This window comes from Herpailurus yagouaroundi, unplaced genomic scaffold (assembly GCF_014898765.1).
Source record: "Herpailurus yagouaroundi ecotype Mexico unplaced genomic scaffold, PumYag 77, whole genome shotgun sequence".
Lineage (NCBI taxonomy): Eukaryota > Metazoa > Chordata > Mammalia > Carnivora > Felidae > Herpailurus > Herpailurus yagouaroundi.
In genome coordinates, this window is record NW_024412388.1 from 17,487,699 (window position 1) to 17,511,703 (window position 24,005).

Genomic DNA, 24,005 nt, shown 5'->3' on the forward strand with positions numbered 1-24,005 from the left:
AAAAAAAAAAAAAAAAAAAAAGAACAATTTGCCCAAAGGGGCACTTGGGGGCTGGAATCAACAGTTCGCTTTGCTACCTTTAGGAGGACCCTGTGCTTTCATGCTCCCCTATGCTGCTCAGAGCCATACTCCAACCAACCCCTGCCCCCATAGCCCTTACTGTAAACCTCACCCCCCGAAACGAGACCCGACCAGCACCATTTCTCAGGACTGAGCCCCCTTCTCCCACTTGACCTTTTCCTATAGCTGCTAAGAATCAGCTGGGTTTGGTGGGCCTTGGTCTGTGAGGTACGGGAAGAATTTTGAGTCCTCTTTCTCAGAAGGCAGAGATCGCCATGAGAATGAGGAAGTTGGAAGTCAGACTCCTCCCCTAACTTTATCCCACCCTTCCTTGTGCCTGGAACTAGATCATCCTCTCCACAGGAAGGGTACACGTAGAGGGACACACGCACAGAGAGGCTGAGGAGTCTACTCAGGGCCACACAGCAAGCCCGTGAGACCTGGCTGATCTCTGGCCTGGTTTGCCTGGGCCTCATCCAGCTGGAGTGCTCACACCCTCCAGAACTGTCCCCGTCAGCCAAGTAAAAAAGCTGCCTGGCTGGTTTGGGCGGTTCCCAGGCTGGTGGCTGGCCTAAGGCAAGAGGGAAGTCTCTGGAAGGAGGACAGCTTCTCCCCCCGGGCCTTCTGGGGCAGACTTCTCAGGGAGATTATTCTGTCGCTTTCTTTGAGTTCTGCTCTGCCTGGAGGCTAGCGCTGCCAGGTGCAGAGAGCAGCCAACTCTGGAGTCGGCAGCCCCAGATCCCACCCTGGCTCCTCGGACGAGCCAGGTGACCTGTCAACAGGTTACCAAACTCCCTGGGCCTCGATCTCCTCAACTGCAGAACAGGGACGGCAGTACCCACAGAACCCACCTCCGTAGGGTTGTTGTCAGAATTGCCTGACCCGTTTCCCGTAAGGGCCCCGGCAGACAACAGTTCAGCCATCCCAGACTGACCCCAAAGCCAGGTCTTCCCGCCCCTCCGAGGGTCAGCACTCCCACTGTGACAGCCTCACCTGACCTCCGGCTTCAGCCCAGCCCTGTCTGCCCTTCGGTCCCCTGCCCACCTCTTTCTTACTCCATCCCATCACCTCTGGGCACCTCCACTCCCCGAATGGAAACTCACCTGTCGCCCGTCCCTCAGTTGCCCCTTCAATAGACTGTCCAGGGGGAATGAGACAATGTTGTTCAGATTCTGAACCTGGAAAAAGCAGAGACCCCCATCCCCCATCTTGGGTGACCATCTGTCGAGCTCCAAGGGGCTACAGGGCACAAGGAAGGGTCAGAGGGCAAAGGAGGGCCCTGGGGTGAGGGTGGGGGGCAGAAGGGGTGGCAGAGCCGGCCCCTGAAAGCGCTGTTTCCCCTTCTCCTGACTAACCCCGGCCTCATCGCCTCACAGCTCCGGGAATATCCACGGTCAGCCCATCTCCATTCCTTTGCCACGAGCACCCTCTCCTCGCCCCTCTGACTCTGAAATGGCCATCTGCTGTTTGTGTCTGGCCAGCTCCTCTCCCCCTGTCATGTGGGGAACCCTTTCCCCTGTGGTCACGTGAGGTAAACACAGGAGTCAGAGCTGACCAGAGCACCCCATCCTTGGGCAATAGGGATTGGCTCAGGTGCGCAATTCGAGCTGGCCAATCAGGATCCTTCCTGGAACTTTCTGCCAGAGTCCTGGGAGAAACACTGGGTCTTTCTTCTGGTGAGACTGTGAATCTGGGTCTGCTGGGCCATCCTGCCCACTGAGCAGACACAGAGAGAAACTATCTAAGAGAAAGAGAAGAAGCCTAAAGCCAGTTGCATACCTGGATTTCCCATTACGGGGGCCAATGAATTCTCTTTATAACAAATCCTAGTTTGAAAAAAATTTTTTAATGTTTATTTTTTTATTTTTTATTTTTGAGAGAGAGAGGGAAAGACAAAGTATGAGCAGGGGAGGGGCAGAAAGAGAGGGAGACACAGACTCTGAAGCAGGCTCCAGGCTCTGAACTGTCAGCACAGAGCCCGACACGGGACTCGAACTCACGAACTGCGAGATCATGACCTGAGCCGAAGTCAGACACTTAGCCGACTGAGCCACCCAGGCGCCCCTAAAAAATCCTGGTTTGAATTGAGTTTCTATCATTTGGCAACCCAAATTGCCTGTCTGATATTTTAGTTCACCTTTCAAAGTATAGCTTGGGTCTCCCCTCCTCCAGGAAGCCTTCCTGATTGCTCCTCCCCATGGTCTACGCTGACCTTCCCCTTTCTGAACCATGGCAGCCTCTGACCCAACTCGCTGGGTCCTCGAGTTTGTGCCAAGCTACTGGTAATGCTTGGTGTCGTCCCACATCTCAGCTCCTGTCTCTCCCACTAGACTATGGCTCTCTAAGGCGTTAGCCTCTTCCCTGTGTCACCAGCCCCTCGTACGATGCCCAGCACAGAGTAGACCCTCAGCAAAGCTTAGTTTGACTGAAAACAGCAGGAGGAGAGGTCAAGACAAAAGAGGTCACTAATTCAGTTGAACTCAAACACTGAAGCCCTACATACGGGACCGTGTGTGAGGCAGTGCTACGCAGAGAGGTACAATCATGACAGGTGGCAATATTATCTATCACTAACTGCGCGCTTACTCTGGGGTAGGCACTTAACTTGCGTAACCTCATTATAACTCTGTGAGGTGGGTACCATTATGAGCACAATTTTACAGACGGGGCCCAGGCAGAGTGAGTGACTTGGCCAGGGACACCCACCCAGAGAGCCGCAGAGCAGGGTCCGAGTCTAAGCCTGAGGTCTGGGGGCTCAACCACCGAGCAAACTGCGTCTCAGAGATGATGCAGCCAGGGCCTGGGCAAGGGAGGGACTGGAGCCATGACAGCCAGTCCCAAAGCCATGGAGCCTGGGGAGCGACGGGCTTTCCTGAGGTGCTACAGCCAGGCTTGAGTTCAGACACTGGAGCCGGACAACCTGGGTTCAACTCCGGCAGCGTGAACTCGGGCCAGGTGCTTAACCTCGTGCCCTAGTTTCCTAGCCCGTAAAGCGGGGAAGACAGTAAAACCAAACCCACGGAGCTGTGCTCCAGGATTGGATGAGTTAACCCACGTGAGGCACCGAGAACCGGGCCTTTCAGGGGAACAGCTTCTATCTTGGACCACGTGCAGGAGCCGAGAGGCTTGTTGAGGGGAGGTCGTTCCCAGGCTTTGTGGACACAGCAGATGCAGTTGGGAAAGCAGAGGGCAAAGAGGGTTACGGGGAGGCAGTGGTACAAAGGCAGGAACCCCAGGCTCTGCCCTCCCTTCTCCCGAACCTCCTCCAGGAAGCCCTCTCTTCGTGGGGCTCTTCCCCTCTGTGAGGCCCATCTGCTGCTGGGTACGCGCACAGAAGAGAAAGAGGAGGGCAGGGTCAGAGGGAAGGCGGGAAAGAGAAGACACGGGGGGAAAGTCAGAGGAGAAGAGGAACGCAAATGGTAGGTCAGAACCGGAAAGGGAACTGGGTCTCTGGTCAAGGTCAGGGGAGACTGGAGGTCAAGGGCAACCCCAGAGAAGGGTGGAACCTTTCTCAGTCAGGTTCTTCAGCCCACTTGATGTACCCTGAGCCTAGGCTAAGGGCTGGGTGAGAAAGGAACAGGGCCTCACCAGGTTCTTGAAAAGTGCAGCCACCTCGCGGGTGAACACGGCCAAGTTCAGGAAGCCGGTGGACAGCTCATGACTGTTTTGGGACAAGTGGCTGTTGCCCAAGGACTCTACAGCCTCTCGGTACTGCTCCTCATTCTCCACGTGGCCTGTGGAGGTAGAGAGAAAGGCAGAGTTCGTTCCATGCTAGGGCTGGGGCTGGGGAAGGGGCTCCTTAGCCAGGCTGGGCGTCAAGCAGGCTCACTCACCAAGGCCGGAGCTGTGGATCGCCCGCACAGCTTTCTTTATTCTCTGCAGGATGGCCTGGTCTCCTTCTAGGATCTGGAAGCAAATGTGGATAGAGTTCAGGGATGCCCAGCTGGGAGGAGTGCCGGACTCCATGATCCTACTCTCGAAACACACGTATAACGTTTCTTCCCCGGGGTCCCCCTGCACACCCCACCAAACATAAATAGACCACCCTCTTCCACCCAGACCACATGGGAAACATAGATCGGTCACACCACTCCAGAAGACCACAGACTTTTCTCCCCAACTCCAGTGCAGGCCAGCTAAACACAGCGATTGCAAGGCATGTGGCACAGTGGGGACAGCCAGACCTAGATTGGAACCCTGACTCTGGCACTACCTACTGCGTCAACCTAAACAAACCTGTTAACTTCTCTGAGCCTTGGGTACCTTGTCTGCAAAATGGAGATGATACTATAGACTCCTGGAAGTGCTGAGCAAATGGATTGGTTTTACAGATATATACAAAACGCTTGGGGCGCCTGGGTGGCTCAGCTGGCTTAGCATCCGACTCTTGATTTCGGCTCAGGTCAGGATCTCGTGGTTCGTGGGATGGAGTCCCACATCGGGCTCTGTGTTGTACACGCAAAACGCTTAGCAAAAGACCAGAGGAGAGAATGTGGACATCTCTGTATTCTCGAAGACAAATCCCAGGCTCAGGAAGCAGAAGGGGCCGCACTCGACCCCAACTGGAAAGAACTGGTGGGACAACCATCTCTGTGGGTTGCAGAACAGACAGCAGACTGTGGGGAAGGCCAGGAGATGTGATGGTGAGAAGCAGGACTCGCGTGCCTTGGGCAGGGGTGGGGCTCGGCTCAGCTCAGATCAAAACCTCCCAGGCACACTTCTCTTTCAGTTGGGGTACAGAAGCCCCAACCCCATGGAGCCCTTATGAAATGCTTCGTTAAGCTGGAAATTATAGAATGCTAGGGCTGAGAAGGGCTGATAGAACCACAGATGAGGAAACTGAGGCCAAGAGAGGGGAGCGCCTTGCCCGGAGTCAAACAGTGGGTCAGGAGCAGAGCTGGGTTTCCAGGGGCTGCTCCAGTACCGTGGTTCACCCACACACGCAACCACACGCCGCAGCCCCACCCTGACCCCAGCCCCACCTCTTTTGTCCCGTGACCAAAAAAGGGATCAGAGTTTATTTTCAAAGAGTTACCTTCAACGTGACCAGGGTTAGCAAACACATTTGGCATAGTATCTCCAAAGATTCTAAGTGATACTCACAGGAGGACATGCACAGGGCCGACCTCAGGGGCAATGTGGGGTGTTCCCCGAAGCCTCTGGCGTGTAGGGAGCCTCTAGAGGGAGGGGGGGTCTGGATTTGAAGCTCAGCTCCCCTGCCCAGGTGCTGTGTGACCTCGAGCAAGTTGCCTATTTGCTCTGAGCTTCCTGATTAGCTATCTGGGAAATGGAGGAAACCCTGAGTATGAACATCATGTGTGGGACCAATGGAGGCTCATCCCAGGGATGAAGAAAAGAGTCAAGGATTTAGGGAGATGGGGGGAGAGGAGGCCATATTTGTTTGTTTTTTTTTTTAATTTTTTTCAACGTTTATTATTTATTTTTGGGACAGAGAGAGACAGAGCATGAACGGGGGAGGGGCAGAGAGAGAGGGAGACACAGAATCGGAAACAGGCTCCAGGCTCCGAGCCATCAGCCCAGAGCCTGACGCGGGGCTCGAACTCACGGACCGCGAGATCGTGACCTGGCTGAAGTCGGACGCTTAACCGACTGCGCCACCCAGGCGCCCCAGAGGAGGCCTTATTTGAATCAGCTAAAGAACTAAGACATTCTACTGGAGAAACAAAGACGAGGGGGAGGACAGGGACATCACTACAGTTCCCAAAGACCTAGGTGAGGGAATATGCGTTCGCCAAAGCCCTCGATCCCCACCTCGAGACTTGAAAGGGAAAGCTAAGAGATGATTAATTTAAGGAGCTGTGACTTTACTCCAAAAGACAGCATAGGTTAAAGATATGAACAAATTCCAAAGAGATTTAGAAAACTCCCTAGAAGGCAGATCCATGTGCTTAGCATACAGAAAATACCCAATAATTATTTACCTAAATGAATGACGTTTTGCAAAGTCCTGGGACATGCACCTGAGAAGTCTGTGTCCGTGATACTTTTCGGAGAGTCTCCCCATCCCACAACACAGATTCTCTGAAAACTGCCCTCCTCCCCTCTAGCGGTGGGCCCTTGTCACCTTGTTTGTTTTAGCCACAGTTGACTGGACTAGGGTGGACACTTGACCCAAGCTGGCCCAATCAGCTTCTCTCTCCAAGGAATTCGGAATCAGGCTCTGGGAAGTTAGCTAACTGATCTGAAGTACTGAAGCTGGACCATCTTTCCCACCACGTGCAAAGAGAAAAGAACAAAGCAGACGTACAAAAGAAGCAAACGAGACCCATGCGGCCACAGAAAAGCACTAGAAAAATGCTGCTCTGGTTTCTGGCACCTGTCCCGATCCCGCACCCTGAGAGGCTCCTCTACACTTCCTGTCCTTGGGTCTTCACAAAATATCCCCAAATCCATCCAACAAATTCCCCTAAGTGCTTAAGCTGGTTTAAGAGGATCTCTCTTCCCTACAGAGACTGCTGGTCGGCTCCCAGCGTCCATTCTCTCGTCTTCCTTAGCAAAAAGAACCCTGACTTTTCCGACGGCCACTCGGCCACTCGCAATAGAGACATTTCCCAGCCTACCTTGCAGGTGAATATGGTCATATGACGAAGTGCTGACCTATGTAATACAATGGAGATTTCACTTGTTAGCTTTCAGAAAGTATTCTTAAAAGGAAGGGGGAGCCCCTGGGTGGCTCAGTTGGTTGAGTGTCTGACTCTTGATTTCGGCTCAGGTCATGATCCCAGGGTTGTGGGATCCAGTCCCACATCGGACTCTGTGGTGACAGCACAGCGCCTACTTATGATTCTCTCTCTCCCCCTCTCTCTGCACCTCGCCCCCTCAAAACGAATAGATTAAAAAAAGGAGGGGAAGGACTACACACCTATTAAAAATGGCCCAAACCCAAAACAATGACAACACCAAATGCTGATGAGGATGTGGAGAAACAGAACTCTCTTTCACTGCTGGTGGGAAGGCAAAATGTTACAGCCACTTTGGTAGACAGCTTGGCAGTTTGTTACCAAACTAAACATATTCTTACCATACAACCCAGCAACTGCACTCCTTGGTATTTACCCAAATGAACTGAAAGTCTATTGCCACATAAAAACTTGCACATGGATGTTTACAGCAGCTTTATCCATAACTGCTAAAACTTGCAGACAATGGCATATTGTTTAGCACTAAAAAGGAGCTCCCAAGTCACAAAGGACACAAAAGAACCTTAAATATATAGTTCTGGCTGGCTCAGTTGGTGGAGCACGTGACTATGGATCTCAGGGTTGTGAGTTCGAGTCCCATGATGGGTGTAGAGATGACTTAAAACTAAATTTTTTTTTTAAAGATGTATATATATATTACTGAGTGAAAAAAGCCAATCTGAAAAAATTGCATAGTGATACCAACTATGGGACGTTCTGGAATAGGCCAAAGTGTGGAAACGATCAAAAGATCAGTCGTTGCCAGGGGAAGAAGGGATAAACAGGTGGAGCACAAGGGACTTTTAGAGCAGTGAAACGATTCTGCATGGGCCTGCTCGTGGATACGGTCACTATGCATTTGTCAAAACTCATAAAATGTACAATACCGAGAGTGAACCTTAACATAACCTATGGATTTGGGGTGATAACGACGTGTCAGTGTAGGCTCACTGATTATAACAAATATGCCACTCCGGTGTGGGATAGTGATAGTGTGGGAGGTTACTGGTGGAGTAGAAGGTATATAGGAACTCTGTACTTTCCACTCAATTTTGCTGGGAAGCTAACAGTGCTCTAAAAAATAAAGTGTTTTTTTAAACAAAGAGGGGGAAAAAAAGAAAAGGATAAAAGGAAGAGAGGGAGGGGTACCCTCTGTCATAACTTTCTCTTGGCTGGAATGCATTTGTGATGTCTAGAGCTCAGGCAGCCATCTTGGACCACGACGTAGAGGCCACCTGTTATGGACGGTGGAGCAAGAAAGTAGTAGCCTTGTCCTGGTGATTGAGGAACCACCCTATCAGGCCTGGGCCACTTATTTGTAAACATTTATAAAAGAAATAAATGTCTATCTTATTTTAGCCACGTTATGCGGGGTATGTTGTCATTTGTGACTGAAGCTAACTCCCACTTGCCTACGGGTAGGCAAGCCACCCTAATGACCAATAAACTATCACTTGATGCCCTTGTCAGACATATCTCAGGAAATGGCTTCCTGGCAAGATACCATTTCTGCCCCTACTGCCCTTAGCAACGAAGGTTCACATAGCTATTCATTCATTCATTCATTCATTCACTCACTCACTCACTAGTTACTGTGTGCCTGCATTCACACTCTGTGTAAAAGACACAGACTTTGGGGCACCTGGGTGGGTCAGTTGGTTAAGCGTCCGACTTCAGCTCAGGTCATGATCTCACGGTCCGTGAGTTCAAGCCCTGTGTCGGGCTCCGTGCTGACAGCTCAGAGCCTGGAGCCTGCTTCGGATTCTGTGACTCCTTCTCTCTCTGCCCCTCCACCTCTCACGCTCTGTCTCTCTCTCAAAAATAAGTCAACATTAAAAAAAAAAAAAAAAAAAAGACAGACTCAGCTCTCAGGGACATCACCATCTAAGGGGCAAAGAGCCAAGTAAACAGACACCTGCAATGTGACTATGGCTATAATGTAAGGTGGACAAGGCACTCGGGAGCCCAGAAGGACAGCCATGTCTGCTTAGGAAGAACAGAGAAAGTCTTATTCGGTGATGCTTGACTATGGGCCCGGGACAGGCAGAAAAGAGACTAAGACTGCACAGTGAGGTGCTGTGGGGAGTGCGTGATATAAATGGTAGGATTGCTGGAGGAGGAAGGCTTGCCCTGGGAAGAATCGGAAAGGAGAGGAACATTGTTCATTCATTCATTCGTTCATTCCAACAAGCACCTACTGGTGCCTATTTTAGCCAGGCATGGCCCTTTCCTTCAAGAGGCTCCCAGACACATAACCACGCAAGTGCCTGAAGTGGGCACAAAGAGGGGAGAGTTCTGATCACCCTTTTCCCAAGAAAATATTTGCACACCACTCATACTAGGGTATCAACGGCTGATAACAACTACCCTCTATGATATAATGGGGCAAAGACTTAAGCTAAAGAAATACAGTTGTGTTTGTTTTTTTGAGAGGGAGAACGGGTGGAGGGGCAGAGAGAGAGAGAGAGAGAGAGAGAGGATATCCCAAGCGTGCTCCACACTCAGCACAGAGCCCGACACGGGGCTCAGTCTCTTGCTCCTGAGATCATGACCTAAGCCTAAATCAAGAGTTGGACACTTAACTGACTGGGCCACTCAGGCACCCCTAGAACTATAGTTTTAAGGAGGAAATTCTGATCGTAGCCTGGGGATGGGAAGATATCTGGGGAAAGGCACAGAGGTTTCCAGATCTCCTGTAATGACCCTACCATAGCACAATGAGTCGCAAGCTGAGATTCTAACCCCATTCTCCTTAAAACTATCTCCCTGGGCGATACTAGAACAGCAGTGCTCCAAACGTCCTCTTCTTTAAAGTAGGAAAATGATATCATACGGGGAGAAAATCCATCCTCTCCTTAACTCACAGAGTCACTGGTGAGGCTTGTATGAGATCGCAGACATGGCAGCACGTGCCAAGCCCTGAGGCATCTGGAAAATATGAGTACGATCCTTACTGTGGTTTGTTTTCTGCCTCTGTATGAGGTCAGCCCTCCTTCTCCGTGTCGAAGACTGGCTAGGTTAGAAAAAACAAAAATCAGCCTCTGGATTCAGGTGGGTCCATTTAATCCTCAAAGTGGGGTCTCTGAACCCAGCAGCATCAGCACCACCTGGGACCTTGGTAGAGATGCAAATTCTTCGGCTGAATCAGGAAATCTAGGGGAGGGGCTCAGCGATTTATGCTTTAACAAGCCCTGCAGGTGAATCTGATGCATGCTAAAGTTTGGGAATCAGATTCTATCAGAGACACAGTAAATCATCACTGCTAAAAGTATGAGGCTGGCCCCAAACTATCTAGCTTTGAATTCCAGCTCCACTAGGCACCTGCTGTGTGACTTCTCCATGCCTCAGTGTCCGCATTCATGAAATGAGGTTGATAATAGTTTCTCCTGCATAAAGTTGTTGGAGAGATGAAATGAATCCACATAGTAAAGTGCTCAGAACCTATTATTTCATAGCTAATAATGTTACTTATTCCAAAATGAACCTGAATTGGTTTGGAATTTCTCAATCTTCCTTGAGCTAATTAAAGGTCTTCTCCCCACCCTGCCATGATCCTGCTCAACAAGATGTGGGAATGACAGGTGCAGAGGGGCCACAGTGGAGCCTCTGCCACGAGGCAGTCATATACAAGATGCCACATGTTCTGAATACACATTTCTTGTCACCTTCCCAGCCACCCTTTGAGGTAGGCATCGCCACTGGCATTTTATAGATGAAGCTGCTGGAGGAAGGAACAAGTCCAGGTATGTTCTGGTCCCATAATTCTGAACGGTGGTAGAGCTGTAATTTAAAACCGGGTCTGGCCAAATCCAGGGCTCATGTTCCTTCCATACCACCAAGCTGCCCCGCAGAGGTTAAGGGACATGGCTCCTTTGATATCAAGACCGGATCTGCCTCTGAATCTGAACCCCAACTCAAGAACCTCTGCCACATCCTCTCACCATTCCCCAAACAGGGATGGGGCAGGGAGAGACCTGTGCCAAGAAAATAAAGTTGACGGTGGTGCTCCAACTACAAATATCCCAAGGGCTATCCTACTGAAGAGAATATAGACTTGTTCAAATTGGACCTGAGGGTTCCCAGGACTGAGCGGTGGAATTTAAGGAGACAGAAACAAATTTCAGCTCAAACAGAGAAAGGCGTTCCTAAGGAAGACTAAGCGGTGAGCTCCCCACCACTTGAAGTATTCAAGGACTTCAGGTGGCAGAGCATGACTCGGGCACTGGATTTGGGATCAGTAGTGATGGCTATTTAGATTTCTCTGAAATGGCTCCAAAGCCTGGGCAGGCATCAGGCAGGGGCAGGGGAGACGAGACACAAGACCATCAGGGACGTGACTAAACTTGGAAAACCGACTAGAGTCCTTTGGTCAGCCTTGCCTGGCTGGCCCGAGACAAAGCCTGAATTCCAGCTGGTGGCCCTGCCCTTTGTGCCCCTACTTCCCCCAGTGCCACTGCCCCCACCGTGCGCATGTACACACACACACACACACACACACGCACACGCACACGCACACGCACACAGTGCTCTGGCTCGCTGATCCGTGTTCTCTGCAGGCAAAAGACCACAGATGGCAGCACTAGGGCCATGCCCAGCTGCCCTGCTTGGAAGGGCCTTCTGCCTGCCCCCCTCCTGGGTCAGGATTCATCAATAGGACCCATTCTTCATTCCTGTGATTTCCCAGAGCCAGCTGTGGTAACCATGACGACTCAGCCAAGGGAGCAGAGCAGCAAAAGCTCAGGCCTTGGGAGCTGCCGATTAAATTTCACCATTAGACATTCACTCTTTTGGACTATTATAATATGGGACATAGGCACCACTTTTGTGGCACCATTAATCAATCACAGTGTTTTTCCCACTGGAAAACCTGGATTCAGTTTATCATTCTGTTAAGACTGCTCTTTTTTTGTTTGTTTGTTTTGCTTTGTTTTAAGACGGCTCTTTAGGTAACAATGAAACTAGAGTTAGCACAGGAGATGAAAACCATTTTCCATCTTTGCTTTGGGACATGACCTTGTCCCCCAGAGGACTAAGTCATGGAATATTAGAGATAATCTAACATTACCTTCTCATCTTACAGACTGCACAGCGAAGACTCGGATGAGTTTCTTGCCCCGGGTCTCACCAGAAATGCAAACAAACTAAGGAAAGCACGCAAACCAACACTTTCACGGGGCTTTACAGTTTATAAAGCAGTTTGACATCCATCCTCTACGATTCCCAGCTTCCCAGCGGGGCAGTTGTTGCATTGTTCCCATCTGGCTGAAGAGTCAGTGAAGCTCAGGGAGGTGAAGGAAGTGGCCTGGGCTCACACAGCCACAAAGTGGAAGAAATGAAGCTGGCACCCAAATCATTAGACTCTAACCCCCTTGTTCATGTCTAGTCTCTGGACCCCAGACCCGTGACATCCACAGAGTCATCCACAGACCCGTGACATCCACAGAGTCAGACCCTACGAAGCCACACGTCCAAGAAGCACCCTAGACCAATAAAAACAGTCTCACAGATTAGCGCGACCACATTCCACACCTGCATGCAGCTGTTATGATCAATAGGACACAAAAAAGCTTTAAAAGCACTCTTGAGGGTCAGCTGGACAGCTCAGTTGGTTAAGGGTCCAACTCTTGATTTCAGCTCAGGTCGCGATCTCACAGTTGGTGAGTCGGAGCCCTGCATCGGGCCGCACTGGCAGCACAGAGCCTGCTTGGGATTCTCTCTCTCCCTCTCTCTCTGCCCCATCCCTGCTCTCTCTCTCTCTCTAAATAAATAAAACATTAACTTAAAATAACATAACATAACATAGCATAACATAACATAACATAGCATAAAAGCATTCTTGAATTCATGGTAACTTTCAGTCCTTTTCCAAATTTCTCAAGCAATACTAAAAGTATGACTTTGTGGGAAGGTCAATGAAACTTTGACATTAAAAAGGGATCACTCAAATCAACAGTTAAGCATCCGACTCTTGGTTTCAGCTCAGGTCATGATCTCACGGCTGGCGGGATTGAGCCCCATGTCAGGCTCTGCGCTGACAGTGTGGAGCCCGCTTGGGATTCTCTCTCTCCCTCTCTCTCTGCCCCTACTCTGCTTGTTCTAAGTAAATAAATAAACTTAATAAAAAAAAAAGTCTTAAAAAAGGGGTCCCCCTGTGAGGGGGCAGAATCTTGGCTCCTTTAAGCCTTGATGTCCACAAAGAAGATTAAATTATATGTGCTACATAGTAAACGTGAAAATGAAAATACTATGTTTTAATGAGCAAGCCAAGTTACACTTATGATATTTATGAAATGATAAATAAGATGCAAAAAAACAAAAGCCACCAAAAAACCCAGAAAAGGCCTTAGGGCTTCTCATTTCTACATCCAACTACCAATGTACAGGAAACACAGATGGAGACATTCATGACCCCACACCTGGGGAATGCAACAGTGAGCACAGAGCGCGTGAAACTACAGAACAAGCCGCTGGTTTCTCTAACAAGGGGATCGTAGAAAACGAAACCACAAATGATGGAGGACAAATCATAAGAGACTCAAAACACACACTGACCAAAGGCAATACTTGGACCTTACTTTGCTTTTTAAACTTTTTTAGAATTTCAGCAAATGCTTGGCATTTGCTTCAAAACTGAGAGTCGGGGAAGCAGGTGGGGATGAGGTCGGGGCAGGACCGGGTCACAGGTAAATGGAGGCCGTTCACCATCGTGTTCTGTCTCCGTGACAATTCTAAATTCTCCATAATCAGGAAAAAGCGAGAGCTAGTAGATGAAAAAACAAGATCGGCAAAATATTCATAGTTGTTGAAACGGGGCGAGTCTACTTTTGGGTTATGTTTGAAGATTTCTACAGTACTGAGTTAATACAAGAAGACAAGGGGTTCGAGGCGCCTGAATGGCTCAGTCTATGATCTTAGGGTTCGTGAGTTCAAGCCCCACATCAGACTCTGCACAGACAGCGCTGAGCCTGCTTGGGATTCTCTCTCTCCACCTTTCTCTGCCCCTCCCGTGCGCTCCTGAGCGTGCACACACGCTCTCTCTCTCTCCCTCTCTCTCTCGAAATAAACAAATAACCATTAAAAAAAAAAAAAAAAGACAAGGGGTTCTTATATTCAGAAAGGTAGGGGACCACTGCACTAAGTTACTGAAACTAGCCTTTGACACCCTAGGTGCACAGAACTGACCCCTTTCAATGGACAGCTGTCTGGGCATAGCTTTCGACAAGGAGGATGGGATGTGAGAGTGGGTTTGGAGACGTTGGCCTGAGGGAGGCCAGGGGCCTGGGGCCCAGGGCCAATGGGGGGCAAGGATCAGGCAGAAGGGTCTTTGAGAGGCAGGCAGGAAGGGGTAAAGGCTGACCTTCTGGCTCGAGGCAGCCTCCACACTCCATGGCCTGATTACAAAAGGGCACACAGTGGGAAAAGCGCATGATGTGAAGGGAGGAGGCCTGGGTTCTATTCCAGAGCCAATTTCTCACCCGCTCCGAGACCCTGAGCAAGTCCCCAGCGTCTTCGGGAGTAGGCTCTCCACCTGCAAAGCGGGAACGACAGTCACTGCTGCTCCAGTCCCCTCCCACTGAGAATGGAGTCATAAAGACTGGGGAAGTTTATAGCCCATGCAAACGTGAGCGGTCCTCTTCATGTCAGGCTCCGATGGTTTGCTTTTTCTCATCCACCTGCCCAACCACCAGATCCAGAGAAAGGAGGGGAGCCCCACTGGGCCCTTCCTGGGTGGTCTGCAAGGAAGGGAGAGGGTGGGGTTGAGAAGTATTTGCAGCGTCCCCACCTCGGGGCAAGCCCCGCTCAGCTCCACGCTCTGGACGCTCAAATCTACAAACCCGCCCTCTCCACCCAGCGGGGCAGAGGGAACAGCTGCGATGAGGTCTCTCACGGTCACTGGCACATAGAAGGAGCTCGTTCGCACACACCGAGCACCTACCTGCCTGTACCCAAAGCCCTGTGTGGGTGCTGGGGAGAGAGGGACATCAGCTCAGGCCCTGCCCTCGAGGACCCCGGGGTGGGAGATACGCCACGATCGCTAACAGCTGAAGAGGCGCTTGGCGAACGCAGAGCAGAAGAGGAGTCCGTGTGGGGACACAGAACGGAGCAACCACAGCCACCCTACGCTGAGATGAAGTGATGCTTCACCAGGGCCTCGAAAACAAGGAGACGTCAGTGGAACAAAGAGAGGCGACGATTCTAACAGACGGGAGGTACCTGGCAAAGTCCCTGGAAGGCACGCTTCCCACATTTGGGGACCAGCCAGGAGCTTCCCGAAGCAGCACTTACCAGGCCGGGATGTGGTGAGCAGTGAGGCCCAGGGCCGAGCAGGGCCCAGAGTGACCCACTGGGAGGCCACGCTTGCAGTGAGAGTTGAGCAGATGCTCCTATCACTACTGCACGCCAGGCTTGTTGTGACAGACTTTGGGTTTTTTTTTAACTTTATTTACTAAGTAATCTCTACCCCCAGCGTGGGGTTCAAACTCACGACCCCGAGCTCACGTGTTACACGATCTACTACATGACATACTTTGTACCAGTTCACGTAATCCTCTCAACAACCCAGGAGGTTTTACGGATGAGGAAAAAGTGAGGCCCCGGGAAGTTCTGGCTTTTGCCCAGGCTCGCGCGACTAGTGAGTAGAGGAACCTAGACGTACACCAAGGGCGTCAGGCTCCAGAGTCCAAACTTTTTTTTTTAACATTTATTCATTTTTGAGAGAGAGACACAGTGCGAGCCGGGGAGGAGCAGAGAGAGAGGGAGACACGGAATCCGAAGCGGGCTCCAGGCTCTGAGCTGTCGGAACAGAGCCCGACCTGGGGCTCGAACTCACAAACCGCGAGATCATGACCTGAGCCGAAGTCGGACGCTCAACCGAATGAGCCACCCAGGCGCCTCCAGAGTCCGAACTTTTAACCAAAGCCCTCAGTTTTATCCCACAAGTAATGGGGAGCGCCTGCAGGGCTCTGGACAAGAGAGGAGGGACTTGGCAAATTCTCACGGTAGAAAGATCAGCTCTAGGACTTGGCTGCAGACCAGTGCCCAAGCGCAAGAAAGGGGTGCAGACGCGTCCCCCAGGCACGACATGGTGATGGGGAACACGGCCTGACCCAGCGCAAAGCAGATCACACAACGGGAAGGACTTGGATTCCAAGGTCCCAGAATGAGTCTACTTATTAACATGAATCCAACCACCCCCCTGCTTACTGAGTGAGCACTTTGGGGCACACACTTTATTTTTACCTCATGTATCCCTCCCAGCAACACTGTGAGGTAGCTATTATCCTTCCCATTTTACAGATGAGGCAACAGAGGCTGGGGTAGGTTGGTCAGCTGGCTCAAGGTCACGTAGGTAGCTCTAGGAAGCGTAGAGCCTTTAGCTTCCAGAATCTTCTCCCACTATCCCACACTACAGCCAACCACGAGGGAAGTCCCAGCTGGCGGAACCTGTTCTCTCTGTAAGGAGTACTGCGGCCATATTTTGTCTAATGGTGGATGCCAGGCATCTTGAGAGGCGATACAGAAACATGCTGAGGGAAGGCAGAGGGACTGAATTTTAGGTGTGCCTCTGCCACTAGCCCCTCTGAGCAAGTTTCTTCCTCTTGTGCCTCAGTCTCCCCATCTGTACACCTTACAGCTGGCGGACTTGGCTGCTAAATCCCCTTCCAGGTCAGTGCTCTGGGACTCAGAGTCCTGTTAATCATACCTCGAGAGGCCGCTCCAACCTCAGCCACCAGCAAGAGCACACCTCCAAATGGTTTTCATCTGGATAGGCAAGGCCGCCGCCCCCCAGGGCCCAAGAGTCGGTGGGGCGGGGGCAGTCAGAAGGAGGTGCCAGAGAGCAGGGCAGGGCTCTTCCCAGCTTCCCCCTGCATCACCCATGTGGAGGGGCCCCAGCCCTGCCTGCCTGCGCTCCTGCACTGGCTAAGCTGCAAAGTCTGGGGCCAGCCCCCGGTCTACCCCTGCCCCTGGTGTGACCTTGTTCAGTCTCCTTTCCTCCCAGGCTGACTCTTCAACTCTCATCTGGAGTCTGGAATGAAGGGGTTGGGCGGGATGCGGAAGGCTCCTGCCAGCTCTGACATTTATTATTTCAGGGTCCCTCGGCCTCTTGCTGCTTTCCTTCCTGCGCTGCTGGAGCCCATGACCAGCCGTGGGCCCCCTCAGTTGGGCCCCTGCAGATGTCTCCCCAGCCAGGGAAGCTGCTAGGCCTCACTGGCTGCCCCTTGCAGGGTGTTGGGAAGTGGGGAGGGGGGGGTTGCAGGAAGGGAGCCGCACCCTCGACGTAAGCCGAGGCCCCTGAAAACCCCAAGTTTCCTGGCTGGGATTTTCCTCGGGAGACTGCTCGGCAGTGATGAGCTAAGAGATCAAGAACTCGGCCGGACCGACCGCCTTAGATTCCCGTCTGGCTCCTGGCTCCAAGCCCTGAGTTCCACCCAACTCTGCGGACAGCCTGGCCTGCCCTCCTGGATAGAGGAGGAGAGGGTCCCCTGCCTCCCATTCTCTGGGTTCCCTTACTGGCCTGGATGAATCCCTCCCTGTGCCCGACTGGATGTCCGTCACTAATGCCGTAAACCCCAGTCCCACCCAGCTCTGCGCTGTCCTCAACACGCCAGGCTGTTCCCAGCCGCCAGGCCTCTGCTCATGCTGTTCCAGCCGCCTGGAGAGTCCCCCACCCCCAATCCATTCTATCGAGTAAACACTTAGTCCTTCCTGACTCCACTTACAGTTCACCACCCCCCTACCTCAACAGAACCGGCCCTTCCAGAACGCATCCCTCCTGCCTTTATGCCACGCTATGCCCACTACACGTGTTTATCAGGACATTCATGGCCCTTATGTACCACGCACATCTGACTTCCCTGTGGGGCTCAAAACTCTATAAAAGGGCAGGGACTGGCTCATCTGCCTTTGCATCCACAGCACCCAGCACAGGACCCGGCACGTGAGTAGCAACAAACGTTTGTGGCAAGAATGAATGAGTGAATGAGTGACTATTAGCAAGGCCCTATGGGAATGCAGAAAAAGCAGCAGGGGTTAAGGACTCCAGCTTTTACAGCACACTGTTCTGAGGTCCAAATTCTGTTTCCAATAGTCTTAGCTGTGTGACCTAGAGCAAGTGACTTAGTTTCTCAGAGCCTCTATTTCTCCATCTGTCAAATGGGATAAGAACAGCATCTATTTCACAGGATTGAATGCAGTCAGGCATTCCAGCACCTAGCCCAGCACCCTGCATATAGGGAGGGCTGCAGGGTAGCTATCCTGACCCAGCGAACACCTTCTCTGTGCTCCTGGGCCCTGTGACCCAAATCCCCAGGCTGGCCAGGGGAGTCTTCTGCAGCACTTAAAAAATAAGGGTACCAGGGGCGCCTGGGCAGCTCAGTCCGTTAAGCATCCGGCTTCTGATTTCAGCTCAGGTCTCGATCTCACGGTTGGTAGGTTCGAGCCCCGCATCAGGCTCTGTGCTGACAGCAGAAGCCTGCTTGGGATTCTCTTCTCCCTCTCTCTCTCTTTGCCCCTCCCCTGCTCTCTCTCTCTCTCTCTCTCTCTCTCTCTCTCTCTCTCTCTCTCAAAATAAATAAACCTAAAAAAAAAAAAGAAGGGTACCAGAGCCTCACTTCAGAACTGTTAAATCAGAGTCAGGCATGACCCGTGGAGTAAGAGGTCAAGCACTCCCAAGTGCCAAGCCCAAATCCTGGCTTTGCCACTTACTGCTAGTAGAGTTACCAGACTCAGCAAACATACAGGACATGCAGTTATATTTGAATTTCAGATAATCAGTGAATAACTTTTTAGCACAAGTGTGTCCCAGATATTGCGCGGGGATCCTGTATGTTATTTGGCAATCCTGTTTACTAAGCTATTTCCTCCCTGTGCCTTTGTTTCCTTATGGGGATTACACAAATTATACACGGGAAATGCTTATAGCACTGCCTGGTGTCTGTTTCTATTTCCATAACTTGTAAAGCAACCCAGATGACACAGAAGAACCTTGCAAACATTACGCTGAAAGAAGCCAGACACGGGGCCATATGTTGCAGGATTCCACTGATACAGAGAGAGAGAGCACGAGTAAGGGAGGAGCAGAGGGCGAGAGAGGATCCGAAGCGGGCTCCGTGCTGACAGCACAGAGCCTGAACTCAACAAACCTCGAGATCATGACCTGAGCCGAAGTCAGATACTTAACCAACCGAGCCACCCAGGTGTCCCAACCTGAGTGCTTTAAAATGGTTCATATGGTGAATTTCATCTCGACTTCAAGAGATCTACCTAGGGGCGCCTGGGTGGCTCAGTCGGTTGAGCGTCCGACTTCGGCTCAGGTCATGGTCTCGCGGTTCGTGGGTCGAGCCCCACGTCGGGCTCCGTGCTGACAAACAGCTCGGAGCCTGGAGCCTGCTTCGGATTCTGTGTGTGTCTCTCTCTCCCCCTCCACTGCTCATGCTCTGCCTCTCTCTCTCAAAAGTAAATAAATGTTAAAAAAAAAATAAAAACAAAAGATTAAAAAAAAAAGAAATCTACCTAAAAGCAACCCAGGTTGTAATGTACAGTTAGGACTGAGACTCAGGTAGGCTCTTGATAAACATTTCATGATGAAATGAACGGATGGGAGACAGCCAAGGGCAGAGCTAAGGGGAGAGCCTGCCTTGTCCAGAACTGGGCTCAGCTCTTTACTCCTGGACACCTGCAGGGGACGTGAGATTCCTCTTTCTATCCTGGTGTCAGGACAGCACAATTTTAACACTCACTCATAGTAATGGCTTCACCCCTGCTGCTATGATCCGATTTTCTCCATGTGGTTCCTGTGCAGGTGATATTGTGTTTTTAGTAAAAGAGAATTTTCAAAGGTTAAGTATCTGTTATGTACCCGGGATATGCTGGATGCTTTATATGTAATCTCCTCAAAGAACCCCACAAGATAGTTATTATCATGCATGATTTACAGAGGGGGAAACTGAGATTCAGAAAGGTTAATTCATTTGCCTGAGGTCACACAACCAACAGCAATTCAAACCCAGGATTGTCTGACCTCAGTCACTGGACTCTCTCCATAGACCTCAGCCACATCTCTGTATGCCGTGGGTTGTCAGTCATCCTTTCATGGGTGTAAGTCCTTCTCCTTTCCAGACGGGGCCCTTGTCTTGTCATCTCCATGCCCCTAGAACCTGCCATCCCACCTATGCTCACAGGAGGTGTTGGATAAGTTCAATAACCTTAAGTGGGCAGGTCACAGCTTACCACAACAGTTTTTGCCCAGTGCTCATCAGTCTTCCGGGGAATTTCTGAACGGCTCACTTGCCCAGGCCCCACCCCCCGGGAGGAGATTTTCATAAAGTACATCTGGGTAGAGGGGCGCCTGGGTGGCTCAGTCGGTTAAGCGGCCGACTTCGGCTCAGGTCATGATCTCGCAGTCCGTGAGTTCGAGCCCCGCGTCGGGCTCTGGGCTGACAGCTCAGAGCCTGGAGCCTGTTTCAGATTCTGTGTCTCCCTCTCTCTGACCCTCCCCCGTTCATGCTCTGTCTCTGTCTCAAAAATAAATAAACGTTAAAAAAAAATTAAAAAAAAAACAAACATCTGGGTAGAGGCTACAGCATCCAAATTTCTTAAAAGCTCAGTTAAGGTCAAAAGCCAGCTGAGTTAGAGAACCTTTAGCGGCTCTTCCCAGCTCAGCCTCCTATACCCTCCACCGTGAGGCCCCGTCCCTGACCCCAGCGAGGCCCAGGCACAGTGTTCCCATGGTAGAGGGAGCCCAGGGCCCTGCCTCTGAGTCTGGGGCATTCACTGTGCCTCCACGGGCCTCACTGCCTCAGGTGCTCTGAGCCCAGGCACTAGGCCCATCAAAAGGATTTTCTAGCCAGGCACCTGAGTGGCTTAGTTGGTTATGCGTCCGACTCCAGCTCAGGTCATGATCTTGTGGTTCCATGTGTTCGAGCCCTACATTGGGCTCTCTGCTGCTGGCGTGGAGCCCATTTCGAATCCTCTGTCTCCTTCTCTGCCCTTCCCCCGCTCGCACACACATGCGCTCTCTCTCTCTCTCTCTCAAAAATAAATAAGCGTTTAAAAAGTTAAGGAAAAAAAAAAAGGATCTTCTAGCAACAATGCCTGTCTGAGGTCTAGACTACCAAGTTGCCTCCGGGGAAAGAATTTTCCTTCTGCCATGATCTGCGGTTCCAGTTTCTGTCCTCAAACCTACTTGTGTCACCTCAGTGGCCAAAAACAGCTGAACACCAGGCAAGGAAGTGAACACTGAAGACCGAAATTTAGAGAGGGGAGGAGACTCCACAAAGCTGGGCGTGAGGCTGACGCCCCGGGAAAGACCTTCTGCTCTTGTGCAGAGGCAGATACAGAAAGAGGTTGGGTTCCAAGCCCATCCTGAAAGACCCTCTTGGTGCACGTCCCTAGCCATCATCCCAGGTCTCTGTTCCCCAGCTCAGGAGAACTTCTCATCTGCCCCCTCCTCAAATCAGTCCACGCCAGCGTCGAGGTGAAAACAGCACTAATCCTGTTTGGAACCTGTTCATCAACAACCTCCGTGTTGCTAACCTTGGGTTGCATCTGCCATTTTCTTATTTTGCCTCTGGACATCTAGGCAGCGTCTGACTGAGCTGAGCATTGGTCCCTCCTTGAAATCTTCCTTTCCTGGCTTCTGGGGCCCTGAGTTCCCTGCTTCCCCACTGGCAGTTCCTTTTCAGCCCCCTTCGTTAACTACTCTTCCCCTCCCAATCTCTGGGCCGTAGAGCTCCCCAGAGCTTGGACCTGGGCCCTCTTCATCCCTCTCCGTGGGTGACTTTATCCACTGCTCAGCTTTAAACACCAGCGAATGTAACGTAAGCATCCGTGGACTGCCTGTGCAAGCATCTCCTGGGGTGCTGGTTAAAATGCAGATTCCCAGGCACCCTCCTGCATGCTTGGCAAACCTGCTGAGGGCATTTGCCATGTTTTTGCCAGTAAGGCATCTGAATTTCCTTCCTCCACCTAAAAAACGACTTGCTGTGCAAGTCTTGGTAGAGCTTGCGTCCTACAAAAGCTGACCGGATGAAATTCTTGCTTTTCCAGACTCCCTTGCAGCTAGGGTACAGGTGTATGAGTTAGTCTTGGCCAAGCAGGCACTGGGATCCCAATCAGGAGGAGAGAGTGGAAGATCCGCGCTAATGCTGGTGGCAACAGCAACAAAGGAGCCCCGTCTCCAGGGACAGTGGCAGTAACAAGCTGTGGCACTTAGCGCATGGCAACAGTGTCCTCGCCAAACTGGCTCATTGGAATGATTTTGGCGGAGATCCTGCCTGCCGCCTCACCCCAGCTTCCCAGAAATTCTGCGAACTACTGAGCATTCCCTTTCAGGGAACAACTTTTTTATGTGAATCAGCTCAGGTTGGTTTCTGTTACTTGCAATAAGAAGCCTAAGAAAGACACAGCTACTGAATTGGACCCTCTGGGAATGGTATCCGGTGATTCTCACATAGATGCAAGCTTGAAACTCGCTCTCTCAACCCTGACAATCTCCAGTGTGTATCTCCAGCCCACTCCTTTCACCTCCAAACTCATATATCTAAAACGCCTTCTTGACATCTCCACTTGGATGTCTCAAAGACCTGTAAGATGTACAAACAGAATTCCTGACTTTCCCCCCAAAACAGTTTCTCTCCCAGAGCTCCCCGTCCTAGGAAAAAGTAAATGGCACTCTTCCATTGGGAATCTGGGAACCTTTCTTTTTTTATTATTTTTTTTTCTATTTTTCTTAATGTTTATTCATTTTTTGAGAGAGAGAGAGCGCACACGAGCAGGGGAGGGTCAGAGAGAGAGAGAGAGACACAGAATCTGAAGCAGGTTCCAGGCTCTGAGCTGTCAGCACAGAGCCCATTGTGGGGCTCGAACTCACGAACCGTGAGATCGTGCCCTGAGCCGAAGCCAGACGCTCAACTGACTGAGCCACCCAGGCACCCCGGGAACCTTTCTTGACCACCCCCTACATGCACTCTATCAGCAAATCTTGGTGTTACTACTTATAAAATACTTCTAAAATCTGTCCACTTTTCTCCTCCACCAATCGTGACACTATCCACACCGCCATCATCTCTTCCCCAAACAGCCGCAACAGCCTCCTTGAGTCTTCCCCTGCTCCCTCCAGTCTAGTCTCTACACAGCAGCTGATATGATCTTTCTAGAACAGAAATTGGATCATGCTGCTGGCCTGCAAAAGAGATAAAATCCACACTTGCTATCAGGGCCTACAAGCTTGAGTATGATCTAGCCCCTGCCTGCCTTCCCAGACCCATCTGGTCTTGCCCTTCCCATCTGCCCATCGCTATGCTTCTACCCTCTGACCTCCTTCAGTGTCACAGATACTTTAGGTTCCTTCCTGCCTCAGGGCCTTTGCTTAAGCTCTTCCCTCCATCTGGAGCACCCTCACACCACTATTCTCTATTAATGCTCCTTTTTAGTTTTCTTCTTTGACTTATTTGTTAGCCAACCAATATTTTCTGAGCACCTACTATGGTGTTATGGTAAATACTAGGGGTATAGTGGTGAGATTAAATTCTATTCTCATGGAAGTCAAAATCCAGTGAGAAACCAGATTTTATTTTTTTATTAAAAAAATTTAATGTTTATTTGTTTATTTTGAGAGAGAGAGACAGACAGACAGTGCGAGTGGGGGAGGGGCAGAGAGAGAGGGAGAGAGAGAATCCCAAGCAGGCTCCACGCTGTCAGCACAGAGCCTGATGTGGGGCTTGAACTCATGAAACCGTGAGATCATGACCTGAGCCAAGATCAGAGTTGGACACTTAACCAACTGAGCCACCCAGGTGCCCCAAGAAACAAATTTTAATAAATGATTATACAAATAAATACAAAATATACCTATGAGGTGTGCTGCAAAGGAGAGAGATCCAGTGCTATCAGGAGAATTGAGCTTGAGTAAAAGCAGAGAAACAAATTAGGAGGCCACTGCAGCACGCCAGGGGAGAGGAGGCGGTGGTCTGGACTAGGGTGGGGATGTAGGGAAGTGGGTGGGCTCCAGAGATGCTTATGGAACTTGTGATCCTTGGTGATGAAGTATGTATGTGGAGGTACAAGGTTTCTGGCCGGCGTAACAGAATAGAGGGAGGTACCACTCACACAGGCGGGGATACCGGAAGGGCCAGCCTGTGGGGAAAGTCACAAGTGTGGTTTTGGACATACTGAGATGTCTAAGTGAAACAGCCAAGTGGGCACCTGAACATGAGGGTCTGGGCTGGATATACAGATGTGTGA

General features: G+C 50.9%; 1 protein-coding gene across 1 annotated transcript in view; it reads right to left on the reverse strand.

The window, feature by feature from the left end:
* The window catches only part of ASAP3 (ArfGAP with SH3 domain, ankyrin repeat and PH domain 3), a 49,292-nt gene that overhangs the window by 19,287 nt on the left and 6,000 nt on the right, over nucleotides 1-24,005 (reverse strand). The window contains 3 exon segments of the mRNA XM_040464650.1: nucleotides 1,164-1,238; nucleotides 3,649-3,794; nucleotides 3,894-3,966. Of these exon segments, the coding sequence (XP_040320584.1) occupies nucleotides 1,164-1,238; nucleotides 3,649-3,794; nucleotides 3,894-3,966 (294 nt within the window).